The following is an 18,027-nucleotide window of genomic DNA, read 5'->3' as shown; positions in this document are numbered from 1 at the left end:
TTCACAACTTCAAAGTGACTTCCGGATTGTTTAATCCATAAGTCAAATTAAAACAGCAAATTGCATTCCGGATTACATAATCCATAAGTCATATTTAAAGTTCTAAAATGTCTTCCGAATTATGTAATCCATAGTTCATTTTGTACCGGATTACACAATTCGGAAAAGTGAGTATGTTTGTTCCGGATCCGATTTACCTCCGGTTTAACTAATTCGGATCACTTTAATGTTGTCTTACGGATTGTAAAAACATTCTGGATTATAGGGGTGGATAACATGAGGTTCATTGCATGGATTATACAATCCGGTGATCTAGTGGGTTAACCCAATCCGGGGAAATAAGTGTTTAAAGCACCGAAGACTTACCTTACAATGACAAAATGAGAATACGAGTCGTGAAGACCACCCACCACAGCAACACTGTTGTCACCACCACCACGGTTACCACTGGCACTACCACCACAAGCACCACTATCACCACGACTACGGCAGGCACCAAGCACCAAGGACCAAACACCTTCGTTTTCACTATGCGAAGAAAGGTAAAACAAATTTTCTATTTTTATCTTTTTTTACTGAAGGATAATTTTAGAATTTTAAAAGTGTATGGAGGTGGCTGAAGAAGGGATGGAGGTGCAGGAAGAAACACTCTTTGGAATATGCTTTCCAGAGTTTAAAACCACAACTTCCGGATTCCCCAAAACCCAATTGTTTTCAAAACACATTTCTGAATGTGTATTTTGGAAGTCAATTTCTGGATGTCGAATTTTTTGTAACCCAATTTGCTCCATTACAACGAAACCAAGTAAAATAAATCTATCCTTTCATACCTTCTCAACATACCCTAAGCTAAACTACTTCAAAACACCATCACCACCCCCTCACTGGACTTCTTCAGCTTCTAACCTTCAAGGACAAAATTAACATTGGAATAACACTGGCACAGGAGAAGACCGTTCAAAATAAAATGCCATAAAGGCAAAATGTAATTCAAAACATGTGTGGGTGCATGTAGCAAATAAGGGAGGTGTAGGAAGCAAAAGTCTTCCTTAAGTGGTTAAAAAATAAACTAAATACACATTCTGAGAGAGGGAGAGAGATTACCGTTACTTATTAGTAGTAACGTTCTTGTTTATGCCAAAACTTTCACTACTTTGTTATTGTTTCTATCATCTCTATGTACATATTCTTCATTATCATTCATCATCATTTTTATTACAACAGTTACATTACATTACCCATATATATTGTTGTTATTATAATAACTATCGCAATTTTTTTATTATTGTTATTATTATTAGTATATTTGTACACTTTTTTTTATCATGATTTACATAAAATAAGATTATGTTGCTTCTATTCTATTATTCTATTATGTTGTTACATATAAATATATTTTTGTAATATAGCATGACCAACAAACTAGCTGGTGTTTACTTTCTTCATTTTTACTCTACTGTACTAAAAGAACTTAGTAATATGTTTTATTATTTAATTGTAGGTTCCTTTTAGTAAACTTATTTTTACAAATAAAAGGTTAAACAAAGATTATTATTATAGTAGTAAAAGAATTTGGGTCAAAGCACATGTGTTTGTATAATTTCAAAGGTCCTGTGACTCAACTCTCTATACATATCCAACTTGGTTACTCCAATGCTATCTCTGCTTAGCTAAACACAAATTTGATCATTACAAAGTTTTCAAGGTATAGCTCCATTACTCGTTTACAGGAATGCTCTAATAATCAGGGATGGCAGAAAAGCGATATCCTTGAGCACCCCTCCATGCATAATATGCAATTCGAGTCTCATAAAAACCTGTATCCAGAAATTAAGGAAAATTATGTTTCCACCAAAAGATCCACGAGACAGATATCTTAATATGTGCATAACCATGGTAGATACAAACTAAATTAATATTTATTATTGAAGAAGCATCTATGAGTGAACGAAGTGAGTGAGACATTTGAAGCTCTAGGACAAATAAAACAGGCTAAAAATTACAGCAAGAAACATCATTCCGTATATGATGGAAATAATCATTAATTCATAACTGTAAACATAATCATAGAGATGAAGATCACCTCTATCCATTCCATGCCCGTCTCATATTCTACTCCCATCAATGAAGCACACATTGAAGTGCTTTTTTAATAAGGAAATGTGTTACTATAGTATTAATGGCACGTTAATGTCTAGGTATGCTTCGTTGGTATTATATGCAATGATATTCTCATCAGGTGAGTATTGGTATGTCACATTTCTTCGAAACATTTTGAACTGATTCATTGTAAAGGCTTATCAACGCAAACGGCATAGTTTATGCAGTTTATGATTTGTGAATTATCTCTCAGCTAATCATGAAGTGCATCCACTATCCCCCGTTTCAACAATTTCAATTGAACATCGACAGAATTGGCATGGTTTGTGTGTTTCTGAGGGTAAAGACCAAATGCAGTTTAATACTTAACATACATAAAGCATATGACATTGAGAGAATTGAAGATACCTGGTAGAAAGCTAAGGACGCCAAGGGCTAAAAGACCATATGCTTGAGAACGTTCTCCCCCCATATGACCAGTGAAGATAAAGTATGAAAGAAAGAGAAGTGCTGTACCAAGGAATAACAGGAAGAGTGCAAGGACAATGGATTTCCAGGGAACTTTATCCAAGGCCTTCGGTGTATAATCAAAACGTGGGTCAAATGATCTATTAATAGCATCATCATTGTCATCTGTAGCAAGAGGGGAGTAACGAACACGTCTAGTAGCCATATCTTTCCAGAGCTATTTGATCCTAAACAAAAAAGGACCACATTAGATTGGGATCTGATGGGGAAACCAGAAACTTTAACACGACAAGGGATCAAAAGACTTGCAATCAATGTTCTGAAACTAGAGTATTTCCTAAGGTGATCGGAAAGGAGATAGTAAGAGTTACTAGTATATAAAAAATTATATTAAATACGTAACACAATTAACATCAGTAACTCCGGGAAACTATTATAAATATCAGCCACTTCACTGCACTGAAAAAAAAAATTAAAACAGGAGAGAAGAACAGAATCAGACAGATGGAAGCACTCAACAAAATAAACAGAAAAGAGAAGAAGGAACAACCGCATAACAGAGGAACAGAAAACACGAGCGGCGGCGGGCGGAGAGCGCGACGGCGGCTGAGCGCGATCAAGAACGGAGGGCGAAACGCGAGCTAGATGATCGGAAAGATGAACGCGATGACGTGAGCCGCGGAGACCGAGCCGTGAGCGGCGCAATTTCAGCGAGATACGAAGTTCGTTTTCGGTGACCGCAAAGTGAACGAAGTTCGATTTTCTGTGAAATGAGGTTGGTTTTCCTTGGGATTCACTGAAACGCGTTGGGCTTTATCCTTGGGCCTTCAAAACATCTGATACAGGATTTTTTGGCAATTACTTCCGGCACCCTATTACTGAACCCCGGTTTAAGTGTGATACGACGAAAATACCCTTAAATAAAATGGGGCTACCAATAAAAATATATTCTGGACCCTCCTTTCCATAGTATGTTTCTAGATTTCTTTTTGTTAAACGAATTTTTTATATTGAAGAATTATTTCTGCAGAATGGGATTTTAATTTTAAATTATATTCCAGATTTTATTTCTCAAACTTAATAATTTCATCTCTCATCTCAAATAAAATCTCATCTCATCTCCTATCTCTTACCTCAGATCATATCATATTTCATACCTAATCTCATATCATATTTCATATCTCATATCTCATATCTCATTTCATATCTCATCTCATATCTCATATGTCATCTCATTTCTCATATCTCATATATTTTCTGATCTCATATATCATCTCATTTCTTATCTCATATATCAAATCTAATCTCATATGTCATCTCATATCCCATATTTCATCTCTCATCTCAAATAAAATCCCATCTCATATCTCATATCTCATCTCTCATCTCACATCTCTAATCTCTCATCTCTCATCTCTCATCTCTCATCTCTCATCTCCTATCTCTTATCTCACTTCTCACCTCAGATCATATCATATCCCATATCTCATTTCAGATCTCATATCTCATATGTCATCTCATTTCTCATATCTCATCTCTTTTTTTATCTCATATATCATCTCATATCTCATATCTCATATCTCATCTCATATATCAAATATAATCTCATATGTCATCTCATATCCTATATTTCATCTCTCATCTCAAATAAAATTTCATCTCATATCTCACCTCTCATCTCTCATCTCTCATCTCTCATCTCTCATCTCACATCTCTCGTCTCTCGTCTCTCGTCTCTCGTCTCTCGTTGCTCGTCTCTCGTTGCTCGTCTCTCATCTCTCGTCTCTTATCTCTTATCTCTCATCTCATCTCCTATCTCTTATCTCACCTCTCACCTAAGATCATATCATATCTCATATCTCATATCTCATATGTCATCTCATCTCTCATCTCTCATCTCTCATCTCACATCTCTCGTCTCTCGTCTCTTATCTCTCGTCTCTTGTCTCTCGTCTCTCGTTGCTCGTCTCTCATCTCTCGTCTCTTATCTCTCATCTCTCATCTCATCTCCTATCTCTTATCTCACCTCTCACCTAAGATCATATCATATCTCATATCTCATTTCATATCTCATATCTCATATGTCATCTCATATCTCATATGTCATCTCATTTCTCATATCTCATCTCTCATCTCTTTTCTGATCTCATATCTCATCTCATATCTTATATTCAATCTTATTTCTTATCTCATATCTCATCTCATATATCAAATATAATCTCATATGTCATCTCATATCTCATATGTCATCACAAATCTCATCTCATATGTCATCTCATATCTCATCTCATATACTATGTCATATCTCATCTCATATCTCATCTCATATCATATATCCAATATCTCGTTTCTTATCTCTCATGTTATTTATGATTATTTTATTTTTTTTATTCATTTTTTAATTAATATTATTTAATTCTATGAATAATATAATTAAATAATTTTGTTAGTTAAATTTATGTATTTAGATAATTTTAATATTATTTTATAATTTAGATAATTTATAATTATTTTATATTTTATTTATATAAAAATATTAATATTAATGATGATTTTTTCATTAGTATTATTATGAAAAGGTTAATATATTTTAAAAGTAAATGGTTATTTAAAAAAATTCTAACAAATTTTTTTGTGTGTATCTTTTAACATAAGATTTAAAAGATCACTTCTCCTCCCTCCTCCATAATCATTTCCGTAGGTTTTATATTTTGGAGTTCTGGTACAAAGAGAGGTGTAGGGTGAAAGTATTAATCTAAAACATAATATTTTTTTCAAGCATTAAATGAAATTGTAATCGATTCCAACGCACTTTAACAAAATATAAGAATATTGATAAAACTAGACAAACTGAAATTTGATCAGAATTCAGTGATCAATTGTCCAGATACGTTTCTGCGTGTAAAGTAGTTGCATGTCTAAATTTCTATTCATGTTATACATAGTTCACAAAGCTTATCTATATACATTAATCAAATTTTTTTAACATATAAGTTCATCATCATTGTTCAAAATAGAACTTGAATTTATTCATTTCCCATCTTTATAGGTCAATAACACACTCCAGCAGTTGAAGAAGATCCTGTATTCTTCACAGGAATTGACGACTTGAGGACCATTCCTTCAGCACTGCACTGATTGACCCTAATATCACCAAGCTTCCTGGAATTATAGTCTTCCATGCTGCATACTGTCTCTGTTTTCACTTTTCCCATCTCAGTAGCGATTGTTTTCAGACGGATACGCTCAGCTCTCGATCCAATAACTTGCCCGATGATAGAAGCTGCAATGGTCAGTACCATAGCTGATTTAGGCATCACCACTGATTTCCGAAGCATGGCTATAAAGGGAACAGCAGCATGCACGGCCACAAACCACGATAACGAGAATTTCTTGGTATGTTCCTTCCACATGCCAAAGGGCACGTTAACCGCCATGCCCAGAGCTGCAATAACTAGCATTTTTGCAGGAAGAGGCTGAGGGCGCAAGTTTTTCACAAAGGCTGTACGGGCAAGGGCAGCCCTTGCGGCAACAACTGCTGGTGGACATTTAAACTTCATTCCACTTGGTGGCTTTAAAGCTGTTGCAACAAGGGGTAGAACGTTGCTTACAGCTCTGTAAGATTTGGCAATCGGGCAATTTCCGTTTGCCAACCATTCGTTTCCAAGGGCCTCGTGCTTTGATACATCTCCCTTCTGGAATGAAGCTCAACAGAGAAAGAAAATTCAATATAAATAGAGTTTTGAATGTTACTTAACCTGGTTAACATAATTAGTAAGCAACACGAAGAGAAAATCATGATTGCCAACACTGACAGCAAAGTTATTGCTAATAAGATGGGTTTAGATTTATCAAAATGATAGACAACTTGATTATTGATGATCTTGTTCCTATAATAAAAAGCAAATTCTTACTACCAGAAACTAACTTCATGATGCAATACTAAATGACACAACAGATTTCCTTCAGCAAACATGCTTTTTCAAGTGTTTGTGTGTGAAACAAGAAGAGAAAGGAAAAAAGAAAATAAAGAAAAATGTTTACCTGAGATGAGTGTTCCTTTTTACTTGATGATTCAGAATTGTTCTGCTTCTTCCATTTCTCGGAAAAATTCCCAAAATTAAACGGGCCACCTGGTCCAAAGGTTGACAAACTGATGGTGGCAACTCTTCCTGCTAGAGGATTGAAAGCAGGCAAAGAAACAGCAGCTTCTGCACTGCCACGGTGAAAGTCAGATTTCTCAGATAGGGGAATCACCCCATCCTTCCCATGAAATAGCTTAAATGCTATGTCAAAACTGGGACCATCTTCAAATATAGGACCCTTGGCTCCATGCACCTAAATATTAAAATGAAGAAACAAGCTCACATACTGCCTCAAATTTGAACTGAGACACAAAAATAGTAGGAAGGGCACAAAGATGAATCGCTTACAGGAGATGAGATTTTAGCTTGGAAGAAAGAGAAGTTTGTAGGTTTATTGATGTTTCTTAAAAACGGGCATCTTTGGATGTCATTCACATCAAAAGGGCACTCAGATCCATCCCCGTTCATTCCCTTTGAAAAGAAGTCCATTGTCTTGGTGAAAAAATTTCTTATAGAAACAAGGAAAAAAATCATAAATCAGGTGACATGAAACCAATCATTTTAAAGAGAATCTACGTTATTTTGCAAGGAACAAAGTTCACAATCACATAATATGGCATGAAATATATGACAGAAATGAAAGAACTAAAAGGAGTAAATGTAAAAATCAAGAAAATTATGCTGGTAGCATCAGTGAATCTACTACAAAGGGAACAGAAACTTCAAGGAAGAAATTGCCTTCTAAATTAAACAACCAATTACATGTGTCTTTGGCTGTCGAGAGAGAGACCAAGTCGAAAACATGAAGGCTAAACTACTAAAATAGGAATACAGATATATCAGAACAGAATTCCCCACAGTTCCTTGTTCACGTAAGGGATGAAAATGCCACGGTATGACAAAATCACAAAAATAGGATAAAATTGTGCTATAATTAAAAATTATAGACTGCATCTTTATGCAATGACATTCTGCTGCTACGGTATCATGCAATAATTGGACAATTCTACACAACACATACACATGCACAGGAATAAATTCATAATTCAAAATTATTAAGGCTAGTCTAGTGCGTACCAATCGATCAATTATAGAAGAATGGGGAAACTGCAAAAATTGTGAGCCGTGAAAATATTGATAAATTTGAACCCTAATTCGTTTCCCTCCTCGAATATATAATGAAAACGATTGAATAGAGAGAAGGAAACTACGCTACGGAAAATCGAAAATCGAAAAAATCGAGAAACGAAAAGAAGCGAGAATAAGAAGAAGAAGAGGGAAGAGATACCGCAAGGAGAGAACTACGATGACGTGTGGCTACCACAGGCACGTGGGAAGGGAGGAAACGGGTTTTAAATAGAGGAAGGACACGTGCCTTCACTAATGCCGCTTTTTTTGTGTGGACCTCGTGCATCAACTTTGACTTCACCGTACGACAAACAAAATCAACTTTACTCACAATTCTCTAATTACTTATTTATTTCTCGCTAAATTTTAAGAAATTCTATTTATTATTATAATAAATAATTGAGTTATGAGATGGATATCAGTGTTAGGAAACAAATCTCGTATTATAAATTGGTTTCTAAAGATTAGATTAAATTTAAATTTTATAATATTAAAATTATTTTAAAAATATATTATAAATTATTTTTTTAAGATTGAATTAAAATCAAGTTAAATTTAAAATTTATATTATATTAAAACTATTAGGAAAGTATGAGAGTTTATTAAATTTATTTTACTATCTGTTATTAATTGTTATGAAATCATTTATAAATATTTAATCTTAAATACTAACAGTTTGTTTACTTTTTGGGTGTGGAAATTTTGCAAGTAAAGAAATCGAGATAAAAATGTTTAATTTTTTTTTAAATATGTAAACATTTATGAGGAATCTAAAGTTAAATATATATTATATTAAATATATGTTATAATTATTAAAAATTTACAGTTAAAATTATCTTTAATTTTATTTGTATTAAATATTTAATAATATTATTAATAAAAGTAAATAATAATTATTATGAAAAATAAATATATAAATTAATTATTTTTTATTATTACTTTTTATTATTTAAATATTTTTAAAAATAGAATAAATTTGTAAATTTACATTTTACACATTTTTAAAAAAATTACACAATCTTTCCAACTCATAAATTTCACAAACTATAAAATATTTTCACAAATCTACAATAACACACATCAATTCAAACAATCTCATCTTCTTCTCAAATCACTCTAAATTCAGTCTTTCAAATCTCCTTCTCAGTATAAAAATATATATAAAATAAGATTAATAGGTGTAAGTATGAATGAATATTGCATGTATTGTGGTCAACATAGTAACCAGACTCAAATATGGCATGAATATTGCTGTGAACACATTTGAAGAGAATATGGATGGCATGGAGAAAAGCAGTAAACTCAGATTTTTGGACGTCACCGTCACCATGACATGAGAGGAACGAATATCAACATTCAATTTAACAATACTCAAACTAGGGGAAGAACAAGTTGGAAAATATAATAATAATACAGGGCGAACAAATAAAAGATGTCATTTTTATTTAAATTACATAAAATAGATTTTTTTTTTTTAGATAATACATAGGTATATCTACCTCTTCATAGAGAGAAGCACAAAATTTCTTCTAAGTATCTCTTAAAAAGTTATGCTATCATCAATGAAAAGAGAATGAGAGAATGGTAATTGTATACTCAAAATATAACTCTTATTGTGCTTTTATAATGCTTTAGAAAAACTAATTTTTATCTTAATCAGAAAATCAAAATAAATATTGTAACAACATTTGTTATTTTTTATATTGATAAATCAAACTGAAAATTATGATATATTCTATTTTTACAATAGATAATAGTATTTTTGTATGTAACAAATCAATAAAAATAATAAAAAAATATATTGTTTCTAAATATATAATAACATTTACAATTTGTTACCAAATCAATTAGAGAATTATAATATATTTTATTTATATATAATAAAATTTGCTATTTTATGATTATAACATATAACAAATTTCTTAACAATAATATTTTCTTCATACTAATTATATTTCTCTTAACAAGAATATTTTCTTTATATTAATTATATATCACGTGTTAATAAATAATATAATAATATTTAATCTAAAATAATAATTTATTTGATCAAGTTAAATTATCTAATTTAACAATCAAATAATAATCTCTATAATGAAGATCAGAACACTCATTTGTATGATATTGTAAGTTTAAAATTAAGTAAATAATATATTAATCAAATAAATGTGTTGATACTTCTCAACGTTCCAATAAAAAACATTACTTAAATTTTTTATTTTATCACCTTAGTTCTAGAATATAGTACAAATATTAAACTATAACCAGTTAATTTATCATAAATGTGACTTGAGAAAATATTTTTTTCCTACATTTAATTTATCTTGACCAAGGTTTTAGTTTTATTATAAAGTTCAAACTCATTATCTAAAATTGATGAATCTTTTTTTAACGGTTACCAGTTCCATAGGTATATAGTTATATTAAATATTCATTCAATAAGTATTTTAAAGAATGATCTTTAAAATTAAAATATTACAAATAATTTTTTAATTATCATAATAATTTTATATCAAAGAAGGTTTTTATATTTTTTCTTAAAGATTTCTCATTTAATTTAGAAAGTAATATTAGTTACGAAGAAATCTCATAAGTACAAGTCTATAAATAAGATCTGATAATATTCCACCCATACACATATATCTAAATTATTATGAAAAAAATTCATAATAATTTTATTATTAAGGATAATTGGATTAAAATTATAATGCTTTTTATTATCATAATCTCTATTTTCGTTTCTGTTATTGATTCTTCAGTCACATCGTTTCAATTTTAGCTTCCAACTCCAAAATAGCTTTCTCTAATAAAAATCACTTCCATTGCATATGAAGGTTTCCTTTTTCTTTGCAAGAAGAAAAAGTGAATCTAAAACATGCTATTTAAATTATTTTCTTGTACTACAAATTTTAACATTTAAACAAGCTATTTATACATCATTTTATAATTTTAAGCGTTTTTCCTGTTAAAACTTAATGTATACATTTAAAATTTATCTAAATAAAAATGAACCAATTAATGTTTTGTACCTTCAGAATTAGTGCAAAAGCTAATACGTAGTATTTTAATTATAAGGATATTAATGAAAAAATTTATTGGTAGTAATTATAAATTAATTAATAAAGAAAATCATTGGTTATAACATTTTGAAGGAACAAACATTTAAGCATATCTATTATGATCAACTGCATCAGCTAAAGGAGAAAATGGTCGAAATCAACAGACAAGGTTTGCACGTTGCATTGTCTGTCGGCACCGATAAACGTCGCACTAATAGCACATAATTATGTCCTGTATATACAAAGTTAGGTCGAAACTGCTTACATGACAGGAACTTGAAACAAAAGAAAATGAGCTCCAAAAAATACACAAAATATGGGCTTGCAAAAATTTCAATATCCTCCAAACTGTTGGTTTTGAGCGATACCATATCTTCCCTGCATTGTATTAGCGCTTCCATATGATGCAGTTGGTGCACTGGAACCAGGACAGTCTCTTGCCCAGTGGCCAGGTTGATGGCATTTGAAGCATTCACCAGAAGCACCGCCACCTGATCCACCATATGATGCCCTGTTGGAAAAGCCCCCACCTGAAGACTGTCCAGGCAGATTTCTAATATTTGGGCAAAGCATAGAAGTATGACCAGAACCTCCACAGTTGGTGCATGAAGTATATGCACTAGGAGCACCTGCTGAACCAAAATTGCCATATTGGTTTCCATACTGTTGACCGACTTGATTTGCTGGCATCCCAAAATCTCTACTGCTATTAGTGCTACTCTTTATTGTGTTATAAGCTGATGGCGTTACTTGTCTAGTTTCAACACTCCCCTGTCCAGCATTACCGGATAAAGAGTTTGGAACGGTGGTAGTACCTTCTGATTTCCCAGTCAAGAGTTTATCAATCAATTCCAAACTAACTCTGGATTTGGATGCATAGTTTACCTTTTCTGCTTTAACTACCGTTGACTTAACGCGTTGTTCATCACTGAATGTCTCCTCCTTTACTTTCAACTTGAACACATACTCGGTGAAGAGAATCTTCCGGATGATTTCAGCAAATCTTACATCATCTTGCTCTTCATACTTCAGATAATACAAATCTTTTGCAGGCACGCCCATGATCTCCTCACCACTCTCCTGGAAAGCAGTAACCCATGTTACACCTGTGTGATCCATTATCTGGAATGACAGTATGTACCTATAATCACAAGCATCAACAGATTGGTTACACCTATCACAAATCCATTTTCCATCACCATTATTAGTCACTTTTTTGTTACATTGCCTATCCCCTATCATGATAGGACATCCTGGGTAACAGAAGTTATCATACTTAATGTATGAAATAGTTGCACAGACAGATATCCAATCAGGCTTCTCTGAAGTCCCTAACTTCTCGTCTTTAATTTGAGATACAGTCTTCCGATTATCATTCTTAGGAAAATTAGATGTATCCCTAGAAATAGAGAGAGTTGGGACACTCTTCCCTTCATTTTCAAACCATCTTTTAAGTGTGTAAGCCTCTTGAAAATCAGGCTCTACGAACAGAAGGCTAGTCATTATAGTCCCAACAGACTTTCCATTGAAATCATTAATTCTGACAGCTTTTGCAGCCAAAACTGGAAATGCCCCATCATCACAGATATTTTGCAGCTTTTGTCCTTCCACGTTGCAAAAATTTCCCCACAAAGTTAACTCAACACTTCGGCCAGACATGTCTTTCAACTGGAGTGTTCTCTTCTGAGTTTCAGTACCATTTTTTCTCATGATTGAAGCTGTAGGACTAATTGAAGTTACCACACCAATCACATCCACAATTGTGTTGCTTTCCAAACTTTCAATTTCACTAATGGGGCGAAAATTAAAAGTCTGTTTTGGAATTGAGTTATCATCATCAGGGCATGGCTGTATAATCGATGTCATATCAAGAGTTAGCTCTTGGTCATTGGGAAGGTGATTGAAATTCTTCTGAGCTGGCTTTACGCTTCCCCTGGAAACTAGGTATACCTTACCAGCTTCAATTAAATTATAGAACTGATCAGCCACACTATTGAAGCAAGTTGCCCGAATTTGCCCACCATCAGAATCCAAAAGGTCAAATGAAAACACCTTGCCATCACCTCGAGCATTGTTATAGTGCCTGAGTTCTCCCTTAGCTGTTACCCTGGCTTTAATCGTCCACATATTCTGGTAAGGATTCAATGCTGCTATTGGAATTATCCTGGGGGCAGCTTCATTTTTTCCCATTGGCCCTCTGTTATTGTACATTGGAGATGGCTGCCGATACATAGGCTGAGGTGGACGAGCATAAGAGTTTGGAAAGGACCTTGAAGCCTCAGATTGGGGATGACCAATACCCGAGCTCTGATCACCATGAGATCCAGTGAAAGGTGCTGATCTAGAATTAACTCCAGATTCTACTTTAGGATATGTAGGAGGTGCATTGCTGGAATAACTAGATCCAGAGTTAGAAATACCAGTATAAACACTACTGGCATTCACTCTTGGATGATCTGGAGATGGTACAGCCATGTTCGGTCTAGCAGTCACGCCGCCTGAGTGTGAACGGTTATTCAAAGGTTGTGAATTTCCAGGGGTGACTCCTGATTGACCAGTGCTAGATTCTGCAGGTCCATCTTTTGGTAACGCGACAGGTTCTCCAATCAACTCACATTTTTCCACAACAACATCTAGGTCAATTATAACAATAATCCTGTTCACAAAAATATAGACAGCCAAATCATGAGCCAACCCCTATTATGAAAAGAGATACAACTATAATTAACAAGCAAAACAGTCTCCCACTGGGCAGTAAAGCACTCAACTAGTTTACAACAGTAAAAACCAACAAAAGCATCTGGTAATAGCATTTTCCTTTCACGGAACTATACAACCATCACAAAAAATAACCACCCATGTTCCAAAAATCTTTCTCCTTCGCCATTCAGATTATCAAGTCTTGAAAAACACAAAAGTAATACAGAAAACATAACGTGAACGACTATCATCTCTAACCTTCCAATAAATACCGAACTAACATCAACTGCATTAGCAATAGTAAATATCAATATCCAAACTAAAACATAATGCATGCATGACATCAATGTAGATGATGAAACATCAGAATAAAAACCAAACCAAAGAACGCAGGTTAAAAACAGCCTGGAACTGCAACGTCAAGATATTTTGGGTTCTGCAACAACACTGCAACTCATCCACAATTGACATTCAGCATTCGTCCACGACATCAAGAACCGCTACCCAAATTTAACCACAATCATTCAATGAAACGCCCGACAAAAAAAGAGGATTTGAACGCTTAAAAACCATCATCACCATCTAAAATTTCACACAATGATATAAAATGCATTGCACCTTCTCTCCCAACGAAATTTCAAAAACCCGAAACACAAAAAACAAATAAAAAAAGAAAAAAGACAAAACCCGGTTAACAAGAAGTAGAACTCACTTGCGGTTCTGGACATCGTTGCAGATAAACTGAACGAGCCTAACAACGGAACCTTTTTGCAACTTTCCGGAATGAACCAGTTCGTTCATCTGCGTGGCAAGCATGCCTTGCTGGTAAAAGGAACCGTCGGAGAGAACCAGCCGGTACCTCTCGGTGTTGCTGGCTTGTTGCGACTGCACTAGCTTCAAATCTATAACTTGCAAAACCGGCTTCAAACCACTGGAACAATTGGCACCGCATATTTCCTTTATCGCCCCTGGCGTCAGTGACCCAGCCATTGCTGATGTCTTTTTCTTCTCCCGAATCGGGAGAAATTATAGGATCGAAAAGAGAGAAGCCTAGAAAATTGGATCGAATCAAACGCAGAGTGAGAGTGGAAGGTTACGAGAGAGAGTGAAACCCTAACGCGATTGAATAATTTAAAGAAGGCGCCATAAGTGGTTCAGTTTGGAGAGAGAGAGGGAACCGCGAATTGCATACGGGGGAATTCATTTCGGAATTGTCCACAAAGGGTATTACCATTTTTTTTAATTCCGACCATATCCTGAATCTTTGAGTCTTATAGCAACTTATCTGACCTTTACATATTTATTTTACAGCTTAATGAAAAGTGACAAATATATTTTTAAACTTTATAATTGATATTAAATTAGTTATTAAAATATATACACTTTATACTTAAATATTGTAATTTTAAGATAGAATGGTATATGTAGCACTGAGCTTTCAATAAGATTCTACTTTCTAAGATATTCATTAAAAATGTAGTAAACATCATATAAATCATGATTAAAGACAGTCAAAATTAATTGACCAAAGCTTAATCCTTTCCGTTAAAAATTCAAAATTATTACTATAAATAGGTAAATAATAATATTGTATTTGAATCTAAATGAACATTATTCACTCAAATAAACTAACAAGAACAAATTTTATTTGTTTCCATTGAATTGCAAAAATTAAAAGCGATGATTTACAATAGATGAATACAAGCAATTCCCTGTATTAAGCGAAAAAAAAATGTATAGAAAGCTATAAAAAATTACATAATATTATTAAAAAGTCAAAATACCACTGACTGTTTTTTTATACAAATATAAAATAACACTTTATGTATATTACAAAAAGAAAATATTATATATTTATAATTTAAATAAAAATAAATATTAATTATAAAGTTTATAACATAATTTATTTTATATTAAACTTAAGTTATAACTTTTATAAAATAAATATATTTAGTTATTATAATAATATAATATAATAGTAATAAAATAACATATTTATATAATAATAATATAAATGTATTTATATAATAATAGTAAAAGAGAATAAATTAGTAATATAAGTGCAAAAACTATGAAATAATATTAATAATATATTTAAAATTTAAAATTGTAATAATATATATAAAAAAAGTACTAAGTTATAAATAATAATAGTAATTGAAATAAATTTTTAAAATAATAATAAAATTAAAAATAAGTATAAATTACTTATTTAAAAATAATTAAAATGAATTTATTAAATAATAATATTAACAATAATAAAAAAAAATACTTTTGATTTGATTTTATGAAATTATTTTTTATATGTATTTATAATAATAAAAAAATAATTTTTTACATCAAAATTTATTTTGAAGTTGAAATAAAAAAAATTAAAATTTATTACATTCCTAAATTTATAAATGAAAGTTTTATTTTTATGATAATCTTTCAAATTTTCCACAATGTTAAATAATTGTAATTTTTTCAAAAATAATTAGTTAACAGTAGCTCAAAAAAATTATAAAATTTTAATTATCTCAAATTTACACAAAAATATCTCATATTTTATTATTCAAATATTTTTAAAGATAAAGATAAATTTGTAAACTTACATTTTACACATTTTTAAAAAATCAAACAAATTCTTATATAATAATTATATCACTCACAAAATTCTATAAATTTTCATTCGCTCAAATCTTCTTTCCAATCCAAACACAATGTAAAAAAAAGTAATGAATTTCTTAGACTAAAGTAATAATATCATTATTTAAACTCAATGACTTAATGTTAAAATATATAACTACACGTAACTAGATAAAAAAAAATTGAAAATATCTAAAAGTGTGAAGATCCCTAAATGAAAAGCTAAGGGTGTGTTTGGATTGGGGAGGAGATTTGGAGTGATTTGAAAGGAGAGTAAGATTGTTTAGATTGGAGTATATTAGAGTAGATTTGCGAAAAAAATTTATTGAATTTTGTGAATGATGTGATGGTTACGTGAAAACTTTTAATTTTTTAAAAATATGTAAAATACAAGTTTACAAATTTATCCTTATTTTTTTAAAAATATATGAATAATAAAAATAATTAATTAATTTATATAGTTATTTTATAATTAATAATATTATTATTATATAAATAATTATATTTTATTATTATTATTATTATTTATTTTTATTAATAATATTATTAAATACAAATAAATTAAGAGTAATTTTGAGATTTTAATAATATTATGTAAATTTTTAATAATTATAAAATATATTATAAATTAATTTTAGTTTTACTACTATTTATTTATTTATAATCATTATTAATTATTATTTATAATTTTTAATAATAGTTATTATTTCATAAATTTATTATTAATATTTTTATTTTTATTGTCATTTTATATATTTTATATATTTATTAATATTTTAATTATTATTATTATTATTATTTACATTATTTTAATCATATTCTTAGTAAATCTTCCCAAATCTTCGAAAATTTGCAAAGAAATAATGGTGCAATGCTTTTGCCTCGATTTTTATGTTTTATTAATTTTTTATTTATTGGTTTCTTCGCTTCTCACAATCCGTCGTTAGATACAAACAGAGTGTAAAGCTTGCAGGAACATACTATACAAAATTTAAGTAATTCATAAATCTATCTCTTTATATATATACTTATCTATCTATATTTATATTTATACTTAATACATTTCAAGAACAAAACGTGGAGAATTAAGTTTTTCATTTGCAGTGTAAACGTATCCTAAAGTTGCTATCTCTCTTACCCAATCCTAAATTGGGATGGTCTGCTTGCAAACTTTATCGAAGTAAGGCAACTTACACAACACAAGGTAATCATTTTTTAATTTCAAATTTAAAATCTCAATTGATTTTTTTATTTCTGATGAAGTTTGGAACCTCTTTTTCATTATTTATGCTTTTTTCATGGATTATGCATTGCACTTCTCAATCCTACCCATTTCAAAAACTCCAAAACCCCTTCAAGAGTTTTTGGTAAGCTTTTTTTCACAGCATGACTGGAAAATAATCTTTTGCATTTTTGTATATTGCTCTTCATGCGTTTTTTCTCGTGGTATTGCTTTTCATTTGGTGAAATCATTTTGTTTTTATGCACATCTACAATAACTAAAAACCTATTTCTTTTGTGCAAACACCATTTTAAAATACAAATTGGTTTAAGAGAAGCATTTGTTATGTGATACTAATACTTTGTGAGCAAATACTCCTCCTTTATTCGTTATTTTCTCACACAAGGAAACACATATGCACTCTTTTTTTTATTGAATAATTCATAAATTTGTCTTGTTAATGATATATCAGTACAAACTATTTTTTTATTATAATTTACTTTATTTTATCCTTTTTAGGTTTGGAAAATTCCAAACATTGAATTTAAATCTTTAAGTGCCAAATTTTCAGTTTTATCATACATTTTTGAAAATATATTGGTTTAGTAAATATTGATGCGGTTAATAGAACACGTTG

The 18,027-nt window shown here is 31.0% G+C and overlaps 3 protein-coding genes across 6 annotated transcripts; all 3 read right to left on the bottom strand.

Annotated features, from left to right (window-relative positions):
- Positions 1-1,537: 1,537 nt before the first annotated feature.
- Positions 1,538-3,356, bottom strand: LOC137811153 (uncharacterized). The gene is made up of 3 exons (XM_068612778.1): positions 3,119-3,356; positions 2,509-2,795; positions 1,538-1,817 (listed from the first exon to the last, which is right to left on the bottom strand). Exons 2-3 carry the CDS (start codon positions 2,771-2,773, stop codon positions 1,738-1,740), a joined length of 345 nt encoding a protein of 114 aa, XP_068468879.1. The 5' UTR covers positions 2,774-2,795; positions 3,119-3,356; the 3' UTR covers positions 1,538-1,737.
- A 2,104-nt stretch (positions 3,357-5,460) lies between these two features.
- LOC137811151 (uncharacterized) lies at positions 5,461-8,041 on the bottom strand. Of its 4 annotated transcripts, none has more exons than XM_068612774.1 (4): positions 7,942-8,041; positions 7,002-7,161; positions 6,613-6,906; positions 5,461-6,263 (listed from the first exon to the last, which is right to left on the bottom strand). In XM_068612774.1, exons 2-4 carry the CDS (start codon positions 7,140-7,142, stop codon positions 5,619-5,621), a joined length of 1,080 nt encoding a protein of 359 aa, XP_068468875.1. In that variant the 5' UTR covers positions 7,143-7,161; positions 7,942-8,041; the 3' UTR covers positions 5,461-5,618. The 4 variants fall into 4 exon arrangements, with proteins under 4 accessions (XP_068468875.1, XP_068468877.1, XP_068468876.1 ...); XM_068612776.1 differs by having other exon boundaries at positions 7,002-7,124; positions 7,942-7,991; XM_068612775.1 differs by having other exon boundaries at positions 7,731-7,977.
- Positions 8,042-10,988: 2,947 nt separating this feature from the next.
- On the bottom strand, positions 10,989-14,783 carry LOC137811150 (replication protein A 70 kDa DNA-binding subunit A). Its single transcript, XM_068612773.1, has 2 exons — positions 14,253-14,783; positions 10,989-13,496 (listed from the first exon to the last, which is right to left on the bottom strand). Exons 1-2 carry the CDS (start codon positions 14,528-14,530, stop codon positions 11,174-11,176), a joined length of 2,601 nt encoding a protein of 866 aa, XP_068468874.1. The 5' UTR covers positions 14,531-14,783; the 3' UTR covers positions 10,989-11,173.
- Positions 14,784-18,027: the final 3,244 nt, after the last annotated feature.

This window comes from Phaseolus vulgaris, chromosome 2 (genome assembly GCF_000499845.2).
Source record: "Phaseolus vulgaris cultivar G19833 chromosome 2, P. vulgaris v2.0, whole genome shotgun sequence".
Taxonomy (NCBI): domain Eukaryota; kingdom Viridiplantae; phylum Streptophyta; class Magnoliopsida; order Fabales; family Fabaceae; genus Phaseolus; species Phaseolus vulgaris.
Note: the sequence above shows the minus strand (reverse complement) of the source record. Positions and strands in the feature narration are given on the sequence as shown.

Excerpts from the sequence above, each read along its gene's own strand:
- LOC137811153 (XM_068612778.1), bottom strand. The coding sequence starts at position 2,773 with ATGGCTACTAGACGTGTTCGTTACTCCCCTCTTGCTACAGATGACAAT. Across the intron at positions 1,818-2,508 it reads CGTCCTTAGCTTTCTACCAG|GTTTTTATGAGACTCGAATT; the intron begins GTATCTTCAATT and ends TTCTGGATACAG.
- LOC137811150 (XM_068612773.1), bottom strand. The coding sequence starts at position 14,530 with ATGGCTGGGTCACTGACGCCAGGGGCGATAAAGGAAATATGCGGTGCC. Across the intron at positions 13,497-14,252 it reads AACGATGTCCAGAACCGCAA|GATTATTGTTATAATTGACC; the intron begins GTGAGTTCTACT and ends TTTTGTGAACAG.
- LOC137811151 (XM_068612774.1), bottom strand. The coding sequence starts at position 7,142 with ATGGACTTCTTTTCAAAGGGAATGAACGGGGATGGATCTGAGTGCCCT. Across the intron at positions 6,907-7,001 it reads AAGCTAAAATCTCATCTCCT|GTGCATGGAGCCAAGGGTCC; the intron begins GTAAGCGATTCA and ends TTTAATATTTAG. Across the intron at positions 6,264-6,612 it reads AAAAGGAACACTCATCTCAG|AAGGGAGATGTATCAAAGCA; the intron begins GTAAACATTTTT and ends GCTTCATTCCAG.